The sequence below is a fragment of the Typopeltis vanoorti genome, chromosome 12, assembly GCF_054136105.1.
Source record: "Typopeltis vanoorti isolate ZY-2024b chromosome 12, IOZ_Tvanoo_1.0, whole genome shotgun sequence".
Taxonomy (NCBI): Eukaryota; Metazoa; Arthropoda; class Arachnida; order Uropygi; family Thelyphonidae; genus Typopeltis; species Typopeltis vanoorti.
The window spans coordinates 112,643,065-112,662,533 of record NC_143560.1 but is presented as its reverse complement, the minus strand read 5'-3'; the positions used below and the strand labels follow the sequence as shown (position 1 = coordinate 112,662,533).

General features: G+C 37.3%; 1 protein-coding gene across 1 annotated transcript in view; it reads right to left on the bottom strand.

Annotated features, from left to right (window-relative positions):
* The window catches only part of LOC150101140 (succinyl-CoA:3-ketoacid coenzyme A transferase 1, mitochondrial-like), a 155,207-nt gene that overhangs the window by 65,731 nt on the left and 70,007 nt on the right, over window positions 1-19,469 (bottom strand). The window contains exons 9-10 of the mRNA XM_090402085.1: window positions 17,931-18,045; window positions 14,841-14,935 (exon numbers count right to left, since the gene is read on the bottom strand). Of these exons, the coding sequence (XP_090258211.1) occupies window positions 14,841-14,935; window positions 17,931-18,045 (210 nt within the window). The remainder of the gene's footprint in view (window positions 1-14,840; window positions 14,936-17,930; window positions 18,046-19,469) is intronic.

Here is a 19,469-nt window from a genome sequence, read left to right as displayed (position 1 = left end):
GTGATCAAGACTGGTGGTGGGAGAACTAGGGGACATCTATGGAAGCTGGGCAAGAGTGTGATTAGCAAGGGTGTTAGAGCTGGGTTCTTTACTTTTAGAGTGGTATATGGAATAAGCTGCCAGTCTGTTGTGGGTGCTATGACAGTGAATGAGTTCAAGACAAGGTATGATAGATACTGTGAGAATGTCGAATAGTTGTGTGGACATAATGTTTAGGGCCTCCTTCGATGAGTCTAAGGACTCCTTGGAGTCACCCATAATAATAATAATAATAATAATAATAATAATAATAATAATAATACATTTTAGCCAATGGAAGTGGATTTTACAGAATAAATGTCCAACAAATTTTTCAATGCATGACAAGCCAAGAGTGAATTCAAAGTCAGTCCTAGAAGTTGACAAAAATATGGTTAACTATGGTGACTAAATTTGTGTTTGGAAAGTAGCGACTGAGTGCCTAAGTTATCAGAAGTGGTTGCATGTGCTCTTTCAGTGAATGTGTTTATAGAAAGAGATGATAGGCACTGTGTGAATAATGGTCAGTAGATCTCTTGCAGTGAGTCATAGGATGATATCGAGGTTCTCATTAAAAATAATAATAATCATTTATTTTAAATATTGTATAAAAAAAACACATATGTACCATAGCAAAAAAAATTACATTTATTAATCACAAATATTTTGTTCTATGTAATATAAAACATATAGGACTTAGGCAACCAAATTGTACTTTCTATTGGATTAAAATCTAAAAAACATGATAATATACACATAGTTAACTGGGAGATGACCACTTAATTCACGTCAGGAAACCAGAACAAACAGTGAAACATCATTGTCAATGCAATGTCAGAAGAATCAAAGATAAGGTGAGGAAAGGCTATATGTGGAACTAGAAGGCTGGTGATTATGAGAAATTCAGGAGACAGCTTGTAGCTGTAGCATAGAATGAGGAGTAGGGTAGAAAGGAGATCAATGCTGCTTGGGTGCTATTCAAGAACTATCTAGTAGAAGCAATGTAATGTATTCCAAAGGTCAGAAGGTTAAATAAAGTAGGTATGAAATGGATAAATGAAGAGATTAAACATGCAGTACAGAGAAAGGCATTATGAAGGCAGCATAATATGAGTGGTAATAATCAATTTCATATGGAGTACAAAGAACAGGTAAGCAGGGTGAATCAGTTGGTAAGAGTAGCAAAAGATCAGTAATAGCAATACCCAAATGAATAAATTAAAAAAAAATGGTAAGGTGACATAGATTGGAGAAAATGGTATAAGGCTGCTGTTGCTGCAGAGGATATAGCTGAGATATTTAATGGGCAGTTCATAAAGGTCTTTCATTGTTGTGAATGCAATATCATAGAGTTTGAAAGCAGTGGTTGATGAGGAGAGACTGATCCTAAGTGAGTAAGAGATATATGGGGAATTGAGCAAACTTGATATTAGTAAGGCTGTGGGTCTTGATGATATAACACCGCATATTTTGAAGAAATGTGCCAGGAAGTTGACATGTGCCTTGGCATATTTGTTTAATAATGAGTCTTACATTTGGTCAAGTTCCAAAGGAGAGGAATGAAGGGAAGATTATATCGCTTCATAAGAGGTGACAGAAGTCAATAATCAAATTATATGTGGATCTATATGTCAGGTGTTGTGATTAAAGTGTTGGAAGAGTTAGTGAGAACCAGGATTGGGTTGATAACAGTGGTATTATCCTTGATGGACAGCATGGATTTGCTAAAGGGAGGTCATGTATTAGTAATCTACTTATTACAATATGATGACAGCTGCATTGGACAAGGGAGAAGGATACACAGTGGTATACTTAGATTTTGCCAAAGCTTCTGATAGATTATCACATAATAAGTTGATAGTCAAACTGGAGTGGATTGCGTTGGATATTAGAAGAGTGCATTGAACTGGAGACTAGCTATCTGTTAGGTATCAGCATGTTGTGTAAGAGGTGCAATATCCCAGAAGAGGAAAATGGTATATCTCAGGAGTCTGTTTTAGGGCCATTACTTTTTAACCTGTATGTTAATGATATTGGGGAAGATTTGAAAGGGGATATTCAGTTGTTTTCAGATGATGCAAAGTTGGACAGAACTATTAGGAATACAGCAGATGTTATGGCCTTACAAGAAGACTTAGAACAGACTGAGTGAATGGACTCGGGCATGAGGATGCCAGTATAATGCTATGAAATTTAATTTTTTAAAATTTTGAAAAAAAAAAAAAGATGGGATGTAGACTACTCTGGAGGGGGATATACTGTTCGAGGTGGAGGAAATCAGAGATCTTGGTGTGATGGTAGATAGGGATCTAAAATTTAGAGGACACATTGCCAAAATTGTAAGGTCAACATGACGAATACTGGCAATGATGCAGAGGACGCTGACTTGTAGAAGAAGATTCTCATTCCATTATATAAGGCCTTAATTAGGCCATGTGGACTAATGTGCACAAATTTGATCACCTGGTTTTCAAAAGGATGAAGAGATGTTGGAGAGGATCGAGGGGTGATTGACAAAATAGTTTCTGATCTCTGGAATGTTGAGAATGAAGGAAGGGTAAGAAGATGTGAATTGCAGAGTGTAATGGATAGGAGGAAGAAGAGTGATATGATAGAGATGTGCAAGTTGGTAAGGGGGCTGCTATGGGATAAACAATAAATAGATTTATTATTATTATTTTTATTATTATTACCCCAAGACCTCATGGAGTCAAAAACTCATTTGGGACCTGCACCTCCCAAAGTTCTCTGTAGAACTTTGGGAGGTGCAGGTCCTTTTATCACACACACATCTGATCATACCATGTCTTAAACACACTCAAACTCCTTGCAGACACCACACCGTCAGGTAAGGCATTCCAATCATTCACAACTCTGCACGAAAAAACCTGCCTCTCACTCCCCTACTCACACCCTCTTTATACAGTTTCCAGGGATGACCTCTGGTTCTCCCCTGATCTCCCACTATTCTCTGTAGAACTTCTCCACCATTGATCTTATAATAACCCCTTACCAACTTGTAGGTCTCTACCAGACTCTGCAAATTACATCTTCTCAACCTTTCCTCATACTCAACATTCCAGAGGTCAGAAACTACCTTAGTCAGTTGCCTTTGGACCCTTTCGGACATCTCTTCATCCTTCTGAAAACCCGGTAACCAAATTTGAGCACAATAGTCCATGTGTGGCCTAATCAAAGCCTTATACAACGGAACAAGAATCTCCCCACTTCTACACGTCAGTGTCCTCCGCATCATCCTCAGAAGCCTTTGTGTTGTCTTCACAATTTTCGCTATGTGTCCCATAAATTTCAGATCCTTATCCACTATCACACTCAGATCTTTTATTTTTTCCATCTCCAAAAATATATCCTCTCCAAGCATAAATTCTGCATCCAATCTTTGTTTTCCAAATTTTAAAAATTTACATTTTGCAACATTGAACTCGCATCTCCATTTCCGTGCCCAATCACTCGATTTATTCAATTCTTCTTGTAAGGCCACAACATCTTCACTATGCTTTATGGTTCATCCCAACTTTGTATCATCTGCAAACAATTGAATATCTCCATCCAAATCTTCGCCAATATCATTAATATACAAGTTAAATAGTAATGGCCCTAAAACAGACCCCTGAGGCACTCCACTAGTGACTTTCCTTTTCCTGGATATTGCACCCCCATACACAACTTGTGATACCTATCAGATAGCCAGTCTCCAATCCAATGCACTAATCTAATATCCAACTCCATCTGCTCTAGTTTGACTATCAATTTATCATGAGGTACTCTATCAAAAGCCTTTGCGAAATCTAAGTATATTACTGTGTATCCTTCTCCTCTGTTCTGTCCAAGGAAACAGTCACTTTATTGTAATAAGTAAGTAGATTACTAAAACATGAACTCCCTTTAGCAAATCCATGCTGTCCATCAAAGATAATACCATTGTTGTCAACCCAATTCTGGATCCTAGTTCTCACAAGCTTCTCCAACAACTTAACCACAACACCTGACACACAGATAGGCCTATAGTTTGATGTTTGAGTTCGATCACCTCCTTTATTAAGTGGCACAATCTTACCCTCCTTCCACTCCTTAGGGACTTGACAAAGTGCAAGACTCGTATTAAAAAAATATGTCAAGACAGGTGTCAACTCTCTGGCACATTCCTTCAGAATATGTGGTGATATATTATCAAGTCCCACAGCCTTATTTACATCTAGTTTACTCAACTCCCCAAAGACCTCTTGCTCACTTACAGTCAGTCTCTCCTCCCAATCATCAACTACTCTCAATCTCTCCATGAAATCACATTCATGAGATTGAAAGACCTTTATGAATTTCTCATTAAGTATCTCCACCACACATTCTGCAACAGTTGTCTTTATACCATTTTCTCCAATCAGTGTCATCCTTCCATAATCATTCTTTCTTTTGCTGGCTACATATCGAAAGAACTCCTTAGGATTCTTTTTGGCTTCATTAGCTAACTGCTGTTCATACCTCTCTTTAGCTGTTCTCACCAACCAAGCCACCCTCCTTGCTTGGTCTTTGTAGACCTCATGAAATTGGTTATTTCCACTTCTCTTATGCTTCCTCCCCAATGCCCTTTTTCTCTGTATTGCTTGCTTAATCTCTTTATTTAACCTTCTCACCCTTGGAATACACTTAGACATTGCATCTACTAGATAGTTTTTGAAAATCCCCCAAGATGCATTGATCTCTTTTCCAGCTAACTCCTTATTCCACGCTACACCCACAAGCTGTCTCCTGAGCTCTTCATACCCCCCCCCCCCCGTTGTAGTTTCACATATACCCTTTTCTCACAGGGGTCCTTGAACTGCTGGCAACCACCCAGGTAATCACCTCATGGTCACTCTCACCAATTGGTGGATGATTTGACACCTCATTTATAATTACATCCTCTGATGAGATGACCAAATCCATGACCATTAATCCTCATATGCCCTCTGTTATATACTGTCTGAGATGGTTATCCCTCAAAAACTCAAGAAACTCATTTTCTTTACTTCCAGTTGCTATCTCATCATTCCAGTCTATATTGCCATAATTAAAATCACCCATAATGTTCACGCTTTTCTTATTTGCTTGGCTAATTTGACTATACATTTCACTATCATCACTGCCATCTTACCAGGTCTATAACAACATGACACCAAGTATTTGATTCTATTCACCTCTATCTCACACCATACTGCCTCAAAACCACTGGCCCCATTTCCCTCTTGCATCTCTACTTTGTATGGACATAACTCTTTCTCAATCATCAATAGCACTTCCCCTCCATTTTTACCCCTTCTATCCTCACAAAACATATCATACCCTTCCATTTCTATTCATGTCAGGATGTCGTCCTCATCTAACCATGTCTCACTTATTCCGACAATCTTTGGGTGAACAGACACAATTAGTGCAACCATTTCATCTGCCTTGTTTCTTATACTTCTAGCATTGGTATACAAACACAACAGCTCATTTCTGGATCTACAGCTAGTTCCACTGATACCACTCGATGTGATCTCTCCATGCTAGACTGGGGCCATTTCCTTTTTTGCTTCTTCATTTTAGAACCCTTTTGAATTCCAACTGTTTCCTCTTGATCCCTGTACACATGCTCTCACCTCCTCTTGGAGCATCCACCTTTCTCATTCTGTGTACCCCTGTCCAACCTGAGCCTCCCCATTTCAGTGCTACTCTAGCACACCCATGCTCTCATTTTCTATACTCATACCACTCACTTCCTCATTCATAACCACCTCTTCAATCTCTCCTGTCTTACTCTCCTGCTCTTCCACATCACTTCTGCTTGATCTGATTCATTCTCTCTCAATCTACTCACTTCTCTACCTTCCAGCAGCAGTCTCTCCAAGCGACTCACCCCATAACCACTCGAATGCAGTCCATCGCTCCCATACAGTTCACTTTTTCCTTCAAACTCATTCCACACATTAACAAACTGTACTCCCATCTCCTCACACATTTCAGCCAGCATATCATTCAAAATCCTTGCTCTCTGCCTCATCTCACCACAGTCATACCTAGGCAACATGCTGACTACCCATCCTGTTAAACTATTCTCTTTTATCCTTCTAAGCAGCCTCCTGACATCCATTCTGACTTGGTCTTTGTCCTCTGTCAAATCACTCATGCCGATTAAAACCATCAACTCCTTTGCTTGCTCCCTCCTCATATCCAATGCCTCAATCACTCTACTCATTTTACCGCCTGGAGAACATACCTTGTGCATCCTATCATCCAGCACACCTTTAATAATGGAGCCACCATATAATGCCACTCGCTCATCTTTCGTTAACTCTTTCGTACCATCATGATTAGTTTTAATAGTTTTGACCTGAATTCTCTTAATTTCATTCTGCATCAATTTCATTTCTTGCCTCATCCAATCCAACTTCCGAATCTTGCGACACATTCTCTCTATCATTAAATCATTCTAACTTTCTAACTCTCGACCCCCTCTTCTCAGTTTCACTCTCATTCATCCTTCTTTGTTTCCATGCTTTTGGTCCAACATATGTCCAACTTTCACTATCATTCTTCTCACTTTCACTCTCATTTATGTTTCTTTGTTTCCGTACTTTTGGTCTGACATGCGTCCAACATTCGCTATCATTCTTCTCACTTTCACTCTGATTCATCTTTCTTTGTTTCAGTACTTTCAGTCCAACATGCGTCCAACTTTCGCCATCATTCATTTTTTTTCTCTGTCATTCATTCTTTCGATTTTTTTCACTTTCGATTTCTGCGTCATGCCATTTCTAGTTTCATTTGTTCTCTCAATTTTGTTTCCTTTCACCACTCTAGCCTCACTTTCGTCCCTTTTAACATCCGTTACGGTTTTCAAATTGCTCTTTTTCTTTTTTACTGATTTTTTAACATTTTTCACCTCTTTTTCAAACGTGCACTCATGTTCCCCGCGACATTCTCGTTACTAACACTTTGTCATCAATTTCATATTTGCATTCATCAGTTCCTCATTCAGGTCACACTTTGCACACACACCCTTCTTCCATCCGTGCTAAACATCCACAGATCATTTATGTAATCGAAGGAATACATGTAACAGACCTCACACTTAACGAAACGACTGAAATCTAAATTAAAATCATGGAATAACAATGCCGCCGCCATTTTTTTTCCCCGAAGGTTACTAGGTCTGATAATAACAATTTTGTAAGTAAGTTTAGGCAAGAAAAATCCCCCACACTAATAATACTGGTAGCACATAACGTTTACAGCCACTCTTATTCAAACAATTACGCACATATACTTAATTATTCCTAGAATAACTTATCTCAATCAGGAGCTCTTCTTAGACACGTCCACAGCGCTTGGCTCACTAGCGCCACCCCAACACTACTACATCTCCCACCATTTTTCATAAAATGGTGGGAGATGTAGGGAGAACAAGAGGATGGTATGAGCAAGGGAGTGAGTTTCTTGCTGTGAATGATTGGAATTCACTGCCTGAGGGTGTGGTGTATGCGGATAATTTGAATATAGTAAAGCATGGTATGATGGGCTGTGTATATTATAAAGGGACCTCCTGCGACAAGTCTTTGACATGATGGGATCTTGGGATAATGATAATTATTATTATTAATATTATTATTATTATTATTTGACACCTCCAGGGAGTCCAAGGACTCATCGAGGGAGAGAGTGTGCCAACAGCATCGAACGAATGGTCCTCTTCCAACTACTAACCGTGCTCAAACTTACTTAACTGAGCCATTAGTAGCAGAGGCTCTACCAATCGACCAACTTTTGCCGGCTATAATGATAATAACATTTTTAAAAATAAATGTTGGTAAGCAAAGCTTAATTTGTGTAATTTAGTAAGTATAGGCACAGATGGTGCTCCTCGTGAATACAACACTACATGATCTACGATGAACTGTGGATAAAGGAATGCAAACTACAGGTCTTCAGGCCTACTTGTCACAGACATCTTCCACTGTTTGTCCAGATATCTGCATACCTGAGCTCGAAAGGAGCTGACTTGCCATGGTGCATTGATTACATTTTACTGTTATAAACAAAAATCTGTCTTTGCACTCTGTGGTAGAGCGAGGGCGACCTCTTAGCAAATGACTGAAACACATTCCATTGGTTTGAAATGATACCCAGAGTGTGAATACAATGCTATGTGAGATTCCAAACTCTCTGGCAATATCAGTAATTTTGCAGCCTTCTTCAAGTTTTCCAATAATTCTTCCTAGTGTGAAATCTAGATATTGTCTTTGAGACATTACAAGACATCCAAGTTTGCAACTTTACTCTTTTATAAAACAAGCTTCCTTCAAACACAGTTCACTTAGTGCAGTCTTTTGCCTTTTAATCTGTTGAGTGCTACACATGGCCCCTTTGTGCACGATTCAAAAATCTGAATACTTATTCACTTTCTCCTCAAAATCATCAGTTATACAAATTGCCATAAGCTTATTTGCCTGATTTGTGGTTGTAGTCTTCAGAAATAATGTTCGTCTTTAGATTTTGAACACCAGTGTATATTACATCATCAGCATCTTTGCACAAAATCTACTCTTTTAAAAGACTCATTAAGGAAAGTTACTGATGTTGTTAACTATATTTGAGAAATGCTTCAAGGTATCCCCTGTTTAACAGTTATTTTGCTTCAAATTGATGAGGAATCTATTATTGTTATTAATACCAGACCTGCACAGAGTTTAAACACTCATTGCAGGTGGCAAACAATGTTACATACAAAGCCCATCAAACATGCTTCATATTCATTCAATGTATCTCCATTCACCACAAAGTCAGGCAAAGCATTCTAATGACTAGCCACTCTCCATGCAAAGAACCTACTCCTTATGCCCCTGCTTACACACTCCTTATACAACTTCCATGTAATGTCTCCCTCTTCCATTCTACAAAAAATTTCTTCTACATTAACATGTTAACAACCCTTTACTAACGTAAATGTCACAATCATATCTCCTCTCTTCCTTCTATTCACAAGCCTTTGCAAATCGTATTCTCTCAATTTGGTTTCATATTGCACATCCCAAAGACCAGTTATGACCTTAATCAGTCTTCTTTGGACCCTTTCCAGCATATCCTCATCACCATGAAAACCAGTGGATTAAATCTGTGCACAATAATTCATACGAGGCCTGATCAAGGTCCTATACAATGGAACCAGAACTTATTTCTATAAGTTAAAGTCCTCACCATCATTGCCATAACATGATGTGATGTCTTCACAACTTGTGCAATGTGACCTCTGAACTTCAGATCCTTGTCCACCACCACTTCAAGGTCTCTTATCTCCTCAACCTCCTCTGAAATTTCCCCACCAAGTGTATACTTTGCATTCCATTGTATCCTTCAGAATTTCAGAACCTTACACTTGGCAATAATGAATTGACAGTTCCATACTGTTGCCCACCCATACAATCTATTCAAGTCCTCCTATAAAGTCACATCTGCTTGATTCCCCATCACTTTTGCCAGTTTTGCATCTTCTGCAAACAGCTGTATATCATCACTTAACCTATCCCAATATCATAATATACAAATTAATAGTGCCCCCCCCCCACACACACAACCACTGATACCTATCCAATAGCCATTCACATATCCAACTCACTAGTCTCTCATCTAATCCCATTTGCTTCAGCTTTGTGACCAATTTTTATGGTGTGGCAATTTTATCTAAAGCCTTTGCAAAATTTTAGTATACCACTGTATATGCATCTCTGATGTCTAATACATTTGTCACCTTGTTATAGCACATAAGCAAGTTTGTAAAACACAACCTCTCTTTAACAAACTACTGCTGGCAATTGCAAAGAATACCACTGTTATCAACCTATTTTTGTATGCTACATCTCACCAACTTCTTCAATACCTTAACTCCAGATATACAGATTGGCCTATAATATGTTACTTTATCACCACCTTTGTAAAGTGGAACAATTTTGCCTTCCTTCCACTCCATTAGGACTTGTGCTGTTTCAAGACTCTTGTTAAACAAGTAGGCTAAGCTGATGCTAACTTCTTGGAACATTCCTTTAAGACACGTGGTAATATGTCATCAAGTCCTATGGCCTTATTGACATCTAGCTTTACTTCTCAAAAATCACTTGCTCCTTACTACTCAACTCCTCATTGCATGCTATAGCTCCAAGCTGTCTCCTAAGCTTGTCATAATCCCCAGCCTTGCACTTTCACATATCCTTTCCTCACAGAAGTCTTCAAAATGCTAGCCACAACCCATGTGATCACTTCATGATCACATCAGGTGTTGAGGCTTAAGTGCTGTGAAGACATCATAATCACGTTGGAGATTTAATGGAATATTTTCAGCACTGGGAAAGGATTAAAATTAATTTTAATGCTTCCAGTTTATCTCAGTCACTAAGACATCCAGATTACATAACTTTTGCAACAACACACTCAAAAAAAATACAATACTAAGTGAAATACATGTGGATGAGTCTTACTGATCAAAAAGTCCTATCTAAGTGGTGTGTCCTCTATGGATATTTGTAGGTAGCCAAGGATGTTACATAGTATCTCTGATGTTTAAAGTTTCCCAAATTTTGGGAAGTTTTATAACCGTATTTAGTTAAATTCGGTTGATTTCTAAGGGCTACAGCAGATTCTAAAAACAGTCTAAATTTACCTGCAGACCAAAACATTGTCTGCAAGGCCAGATTGACCATAGTCATGATTGCAGATGCACAATTTGTGTTCTTCTTGCTGATCTGCCTGTCTGTCCGAAGTAAGCCAGCTTGCAAGAACAGGGTACTCTATATACTCCAGGCAATGAGAGAGGAGGGAGCTGATCTTTGGTGGAATGGATAAAAGTAGTAAGTTTACAGTGGGGCTTAAACACTGTGTGTAGGTTGTACTTATTTAAGGACCTGGCTATTTTTTCTGATGTGCCACAGATGTAGGGTATGGTGGTGGCATTTCTGAAGTCCTCTGGAAGAGATGGCCATGGAATGGGAGGAACTGATTATTCTTTTAATTCTGTAATCGTTGTAGCCATTGGAAAGGAAGATGTTGTGTATGTGGTTGAGTTTGGTTGAAAGGGAGGTTCCACTGGAACAAGGCTTGTGGGCTCTATTGGTTAGAGTTTTAATAATGTCATATTGTTGAGAGGGGTGATGGGAGAGTTTGTGAATATATCTGCCTGTGTGAGTAGGTTTTCTATATACAGAGAAGGAAAGGTTACCGTTAGGAAGGCATGTTACTAAGGTGCCTAGGAAGGACAAACTATTATTATTTTCTTTTTCCATCGTGAACTGGATTCTTAGATGTAGGCTATTGAAATGACTGAGGAAGGAGTAATGTGCCTGACCCGTGAGGCCAAAGAACAAGTAGGAAGGGTGAATTAGTTGGTAAGAGTGGCAAAAAAACAGGTAATAGAGAACACATCATCTATAAGGGGGACCGGAAAGTAATAAATTTTTTGAACTACATTTTAATATAAATTTTATTAAAGAACAAATTAACATTATTCAATTCTATAATCGCCATCGTTAATTATAACCTTATTAACGATCTACTAAGTTTAGAATTTCTTTTTTGAAAAAAGTTTTTTCTTTGGAGGTAAAAAATGATATCAAACTCCTTTGGACATCATCTTACAAATGGAAGGTTTTATTTCTTATGCTGTATTCTAAGGACCTGAATAAGTGATAGTCACTAGGGGCAATATCTGGCGAATATGGAGTATGTGGTAGAATTTCCCATCTTAACTGCCTAATTTTTTCTTGAGTCATTCTTGCAGAATGTGGGTTTGCATTATCTTGCTGCAAAATTACCCCTTTTCGATTGACAAGCGCAGGATGTTTGATTAACAATGCTTGATGTAGTCGCTCTAATTGTTCACAGTAGATGGCTGCTGTGATAGTCTTACCTTGTTCCATGAATTTGTAATGAATAATTCCATGAATATCCGACCAAACACACAACAGAACCTTTTGTGGATGAAGTCCATCTTTAGGTGATGGAATTGGAGTTTGATTTGGAGAAAGCCACTGATTTTTGCATTTATTATTCTTATACAGCACCCATTTTTCAACAAAATGATACCTTTTTGGAACGAGTTATGACTCGTTCCAAAAAGGTATCATTTTGTTGTCTGGTCAACAATGAATTGCAAATCGCCTGTCTCTATGCTTTATTGTTTTCTGACAGTTCATGCAGTATCCATACACCCTGTTTAAGAACCTTGCCACTCTTATGTAAGTGCTCTTGGACAGTTGACCATGATGAATTAAGTTTCTCTGCTAATTCTTGTATGGTTTGTTTTGGATCTGATTCAACGAGAGTCTTAAGAGCATCGTCATCTAGAGTAAGAGGTCTTTCCAGATCGAGGATGATCAGAGAGATCAAAATTTTTTTCTGCAAATCTCCTAAACCATCGCTAACATTTGTTAACCTTCAATACGTCTCCATAAGTTGAGCAGATGATTTTGGTAGCATCAGTAGCATTCTTTCCTTGGTGAAACAAAAACAGCATACAATGACGTAAATGGTGCTCTTCAACTTTAAAGTCCGCCATATTAAAAAAAATAATCTAAAATTAAAAAAAAAACAGATTTTTTAAATAGAAAAGTAATGCTAATATTTAAATAAAAATCAAATTTAATAATTTATGTGTTATTTAAGAAAAAACAATTGGCTAAAAATGACCTATTAAAAATAATTGATTGCTTTCTGGTCCCCCTTATCTTAGCCAGATAGAAGGTTCGAAAGTGGCTGAGTCTATGGCTTGACTTTCAAAATTTTTCATGTAAAAATTGTCAAACAATGAATATTGGTAAACAATGAGGTAATGTCAAAGCTTTCCAGTAAGTCTATATTATTTAAAGTCAGATTTTCAATTAAGGTTTTAAAATGGATAGTTTTTTTACATAGGATGTGGTAAGACCAGTGAGGGGGGGGGCGCGTCAGAGAGTTAGCAAGCTGCTTTGACATTTGTAGCAAGATGCATCTGTGGCATGTACTATAGGTCTCAGGGGAGATTAAGTTTGTGGATTTTTATAAACCGTATATCCCGGAGGGGGGGGGATGAGAACTGAGAGGTTTGAGTTTTTTGTAATGTCTGGCAGCCAGGAGGATACTTTTTTAAATAAGTTTTTTAATTTTTTAACTTGAGTTTTTGTGAGATCGTGTTCTAGTGGGATATAGGTAGTGTGATCTCTGAGAATAATCTCCATTTTTCAATTATATTCTGTGGCATTACCCTTATCTGCCCTTATAAAAAAGTATAACAACCTGTATAAATTGAAACCACTACTGCAAGTTCACCTGCTCCAGACAGTAGTCAATCTATCATCAAAAAAGACTCAACGAAGATGCCATCAGTTTCCCTAAGCCTCATCCACAATTTTGCCGTCACATCGAAAGAAATGCCAGTGCTAGATATAATGTACAACATCGAACACGGAATCTGTCGCTTAGTGCCGAAAACGGTCAATAACATTATCAGACTTGACATCGCCAACATCCTTGCCCAATTGTCACCTCCAAAAAAAAAAATTATGGAAAAAAAAGTATCATCATCACCAGAGTGGATAAGGGTATGCCACAGTTGTCCTTAATGCAATGGAACTGAATGAGCTCTAAGAAGTCAATATTCTGAAATCTCTATTTGACAGTAAGAAAGATCCCACTGAAATATGGAAGAATGGTGTGGAGTATCCAAAAATGAGTCATCCTGTTCAACGTATGCTGTCTTGTTATGACACAACCTGTTATGAATCAACGTTTTCACACATGGTTCAAATTAAGACATGTTTGAGATCACAAATGATGTACACTCACCTGGAAGACTAGCTAAAACTAAAGAATAACGCTGAAACTAAATATCAGCTTGTTATACAACAATAAGTAATCTCAAATAGGACATTAAGTTATGCACTGCTCATTTAAATAAGTAAACATAAAGCTTGTATTCCGAGAATATAATAAAATAAAGTGTTTTATTAACTGTTTAGATGTTTAGTTTGTAGAACCCCATTCTTGAATTATTTATTTTTTTGTAAATAAAACACTTTTTGAGAATAAACACTATTAAAACATTTTTGTTCGATTTTTAATGTTGTGATGTTGATGTTCATACGGCTTCTTCATAATTTTAGCAAAATTTATTATATATGAAGTGTGTGGCCTTATGAGGAATCAATGAAGTGATATGAAGACTTCCAACACTTAAAGGTTCTCCACTCCTGGTTTAGAGGGTAATATCCAGTTATCTTCTGTTGATGATGCAAAGTTGAAGAGGGCTTTTGAAAACTGAAGGCAATGCTGGCAGAATATTATATTAATTTGAGCTTCAAGTGGTGAACAAAGTCAGAAATATGTTTCTGACTTCAATTTGGTTGGCAAATTTGGAAATTGCCAGCCTATTTTTATTCCTCCACTTACCCCAGTGGATCATAATACTGGGGCACACCATGAGAGGGATGGAACTGATACCAATCAGATCCTGTGGCCAATTCTATGCATTCTTTACAGGACATGTGGAAGTTTCCTCTCAGATATAGCCATTATTCTTAATCTATTTCTGTTATATAATGAATAAATGTTACAAGTATGAAACCAATGAGGAATGCTTATGATATTAATCCAGTGTATTTATTTTTGCCCTATAAAATATCCTGTTTATCACAAATTCTATAAAATGTTTTTCTATTTTATAATGATTATCATCACAAAATGGATGTTAAAAACTAGAATCAAAAACAGATTTTTGGTTAATTTTTAGCAGAAAATATGGTGATCTAGGAATGCAAACTTACCACTCCAAGAATTCCATTCTCACTATGTATTATTGCAGTGGTATCTTTTGGGATAAAATTGCTTGCAAGAACTGGTATGCCAACACCAAGGTTTACTATCTATTATTAAAGAAATTCTAAATAAAAAATATCATTTAGTTTATAGTTTCTTACTACAATACATCTCATTATAGATATTAAAAGAAAAAAAAAGCTTATGTATTATTATTATTTCTTGGGCATCTCCATAGAGTCATAGAATCATTGTGGGAGATCCTCTCTAATCCACTATTCTCACAACATCTATCATACCTCTCTCTTTGAATTCATTCACTGATGAAGCAGTCACAACAACCTCTGGCAACTCTCTCCAAGCAAACAGCCCCTTGAATAACTTATTCTTCCATCATATCAACTCTTATTCATCTATAAGCTAGTTTTTGAAGATGTCGTCAGTTTTACTTCAGGACTGGAGCAACTCGTGGTAAAGGTGGTATGACTTCCCATCACTTGCCTTAGTATCCCATAATCTTAAATCTAGTCTCAAAGGGAGTATTCCATAAACCTGCCACAATCTTGGTTACTTGCCACTAGATTCTCTACACCACTTCTTCATCCCCCACAGAATCCAGGTGACTACATCTGCATGCAGTAGTTCAGATGTGGGCTCTTCAACAGCATGAAATCTGATATGATGTTTTGACCATTTTGCAGTATATCCTCTAAACTTCAACTCGCTATAAACAATTATCCCTATACCCTGGCCGCATCAATTTCCCTGCAGTTCAGTTCCATCAGTATAGCACAGCTTTTGTTCTCTTCATCCCAGAGTGCATGACTTTACATTTGGCTATGCTAAATGGTCATGTAAAAGTATATAATGTATATGTGCATAGATTAGCCAAAACTCAAAAGTTAAAGTAGTATTATAATATATAAAAGATTTTTTTGATATTTTAAGTCATATTAATTTTAATAATTTCATAAATTAAAGATACCAAGAAATTATATACTTGGTTTAATCCTTTATCCAAGTGTAACCAAACAAAGTTTGTGCCTGAAGTATCTTCAGGACGGGAGCAACTCGTGGTAAAGGTGGTGTGACTTCCCAATCACTTGCCTTAGTATCCTATAATGCAAATTTATATATACGAGTTGCCAAAAGGTGTCACACCTTATTATTAAAATACTCTGAATTAGAGGTAGGTAGTATATAACCAAGCGGAAAAACTTTTAACAGCTAACTATCTCTAATCCAGAGTATTTTAATAATAAGGTGACACCTTTTGGCTACTCGTATATGTAAATATGACTTCTGCATTACTTCAACCTTGATATCACCTCTAGGTCTGGCTCCCACTGATGAGACCTCAATAAAGGTCGAAACCAGTCTTGTTTGTGACCCTTCCCATGATACATAGCAGCATTATACATGTCCGCAAGATGTGCTTTGCATTATGGGATACTAAGGCAAGTGATTGGAAGTCATACCACCTTTACCACGAGTTGCCCCAGTCCTGAAGATATTTCATGCGCAAACTTTGTTTGCTTACACTTGGATAAAGGATTAAACCAAGTATATAATTTCTTGGATTTGTTAATTTATAGTATAACCAAGTGGAAAAACGTTTAACATTAATAATTTTAATTTGATTTTTTTGTTGTTCTTCATCCACATATAACTTACTATGCCAGTTGCCTTCACCAAAATAAAGTTATTAATTTCAAATTAAGAATATCAAATCAGTCTAATTAATAAGAAATATTTTAAATACTAAGCATTCTAAAATGAGGATGTTAATGTTAAACTGACAATAAAGAAGTAAAGCTGAAAAGCATTAAAATGAGTCATTAAATATAAACATATTTTTGGGGAACAGTGAGATTAAGGTATGAAAATTGTGGAAAAGAGAACTTAATATTTTTTTCATCAGTTGCTTTCCCTCCTTTCAGTTAGTTAGTGGGTTGCAAGATGAAGAGAATGTGACAGATGTACATATGGATTTTACCTTGGGCAGTGTAGCAGATCTGATGGCCATAACTGTGCGTGTCAATATCATTTGAAAGTAGGATTTGTGGGGAGAGAAAAATAGAACAGCCAAGAAAGGATATGGAAGGAATGAAGACTGAGCTGAAGAGGATGAATGAAGAGATCAGGAGGTTGACTAGTGTAAGAAGACAGAGGAGATGCGAGAGAGGGAGGTAAGAGAATGGGAGAGACAGGGGGAATAGAGAAAATTAGAGCAAGTCAAGAGAGAGAGAGAGAAAAGAACCAGAAGTAGTCAGGGATGCCGGTGAAAGGAGGAGGAATAAATCTGGAGTATAATGTATGGAGATTCAATGACTCGGGGGGGGGAGAAGTGCCCAATAGTGCTAGTGAAGTGCTTGCCAGATGGAATGACAGACCGTGGCAATCAAGAGAGGTAAAAATGTAGAAATGAAAACAGTAATGGTTGGTACAAATGATGTGAGAGGTAGCGTAAACTATGTGGAAAGTTTTAAGATTGATATTAGGGATAATGCATTATAACTGGTTCAGAGGAAGATAATGAGTATGCTGCCTCAGTACAATAATGTAAAGTGGAGGAGGAGAAGAGCAGTGATAATGAATGAGATGATAGTGAGAACATGTAGAAAGAGAGGTCCGGAATATGTGGATGCTTAGAATATATTTGAGGATAAAAGAGAGCTGTATGCAAGAAATGGATTAAATTTGGATGTAGAAGGATGAGACCATTTGGAGAGACTTGTTTTCTGGGCAAGTCAGTCTGTCAAGGCAGGGAAGAATTGCAAAGGTGGAACGTGGCAGGAATGGCCTCGTGTGCGGACAGCCTTGAGAAATGAGATGGTGTACATTATATTGCAGAGCTAAGTAGCTTTACAGCATAGTGCAATATATTATGAAAGGAGTAATAATTGCTATAATTGCAATTCAGAGACTGAATCATAAGCTATACAGAGAGTATATAGACACTCAGCAACAACTGATGTTATGCCTCTTCTTTTCCAATATACATTTTTTATAAAGAGGCTCAAGCTTCCTGTCACCTGACTTCAGAATATATCTTTAGATTAAAAAATGATGAAATAAAATGCTAATGAAAAGGATACCATACATTCCATCTTGAATTTCCAGTACTGCTCGACGAATAATCTTTTCTCGCTTTCGGTCTCTGCTGCTCAACTGAGTTTTGGATTCATTATTTTCTTTATTCAGTTTTAGTTTCTAGAAACAACATTATAACATACAATGAAGTTGTTTATTAAAAATAAATAAAATAAAATAGAAAACTAGAAGTTATGATTTGGATGGATAAATATATAATAAAGATTTTATTCTTTAATAAAATATTTAGTTCAGTTTATCTTTTAAACTTAAGCAATATTTTTAAATAACCAATATTTGCTCTTGTGTATGTTTTTAGCTGCATAAGTTATGGAGATGAGAAGCCAAAAACAGTATTTATATAAGCAAATTGGAAATTAATGATTTAAAGAGAAACTTTAGGGAGCTGATGTTTCAAAAATTACCAACTGCTTTAGTAACACAATTCACTAAATTTAACAGTTAGTTCTAAACAAATCTAAAAACAAGTTTAAAAGACAGCATAACAGATGTACCAGAAAAATCAGTTCTCCTCCACATATAGAGGATATGTTTATTAAATAAAGAGTGATGGTCATCATTTGGGATAAAGATAGATGGTTTCTTGTTTTCAATTATTTAACCCATCTTTCTTTTATCATTAGGTTCAATGGCTTGTTCCAGCTAAGTAACTTGGCTTCTTAGAAACCTTATGCTGCTTATGATAGAGCAGTTAACCCTATCTGCAATGTCTGCTACAGCAGTAAATTATTATTATTATTATTATTCAGGACTCCATGGAGTCAAAAGACTCATCGTGGGAGGTCCTTCCTAAGAACATAAAGTCTGTCAAGACTCATCGAGGGGAGGTTCCCCCCCCCTAAGAAACACAAAGTCTATCATACCACTCCTTAAACTCATTGACCGTTCTCGTTCTCACCACTCCATCAGGCAATGCATTCCACGGCTCAACCACCCACCACGCAAAGAAACCACTCTTCACCCTCTTGCTCACAGTTTCCTTTCGTAACTTCCAGGGATGGCCTCTTGTCATCACTCCTTCCTGCTGTTCAACCAAGTGAAAGAACTCCCCAGTGTCAACCCTGTAACCACCTCTCAACAGTTTAAAGTCTAAATCATATCACCTCACCTTCTTCTATCCATCAAACTCTGCAGTCCACATTCCCTCAGCCGATCCTCATAACTATCCTTGTACAGTCCTGAAACCATCTTTGTCATCTGTCTTTGTATCCATTCTTCAGTTAATTTATCCCCTTCAAATCCTGGGGACCAAATCTGAGAACAATAGTCCAAGTGTGTTCTGATCAGAGACTTATACAACGGAATGATAACCCTTTTATCTCTGCAGGGCAGTGTCCTTCTCAGAATTGCAGCAATCCTCTGTGTTACCTTCACCACCTTTGCAATATGTCCCCTAAACTTCAGGTTTCTATCAATCATCAACCCCAGAGCTCTTGTCTTCCCTACTTCCTCCAGTATAACTCCTCCCATAGAGTATGCAGCATCCCATCGATGTTTCCCAAACCTCAAGACCTTACATTTTG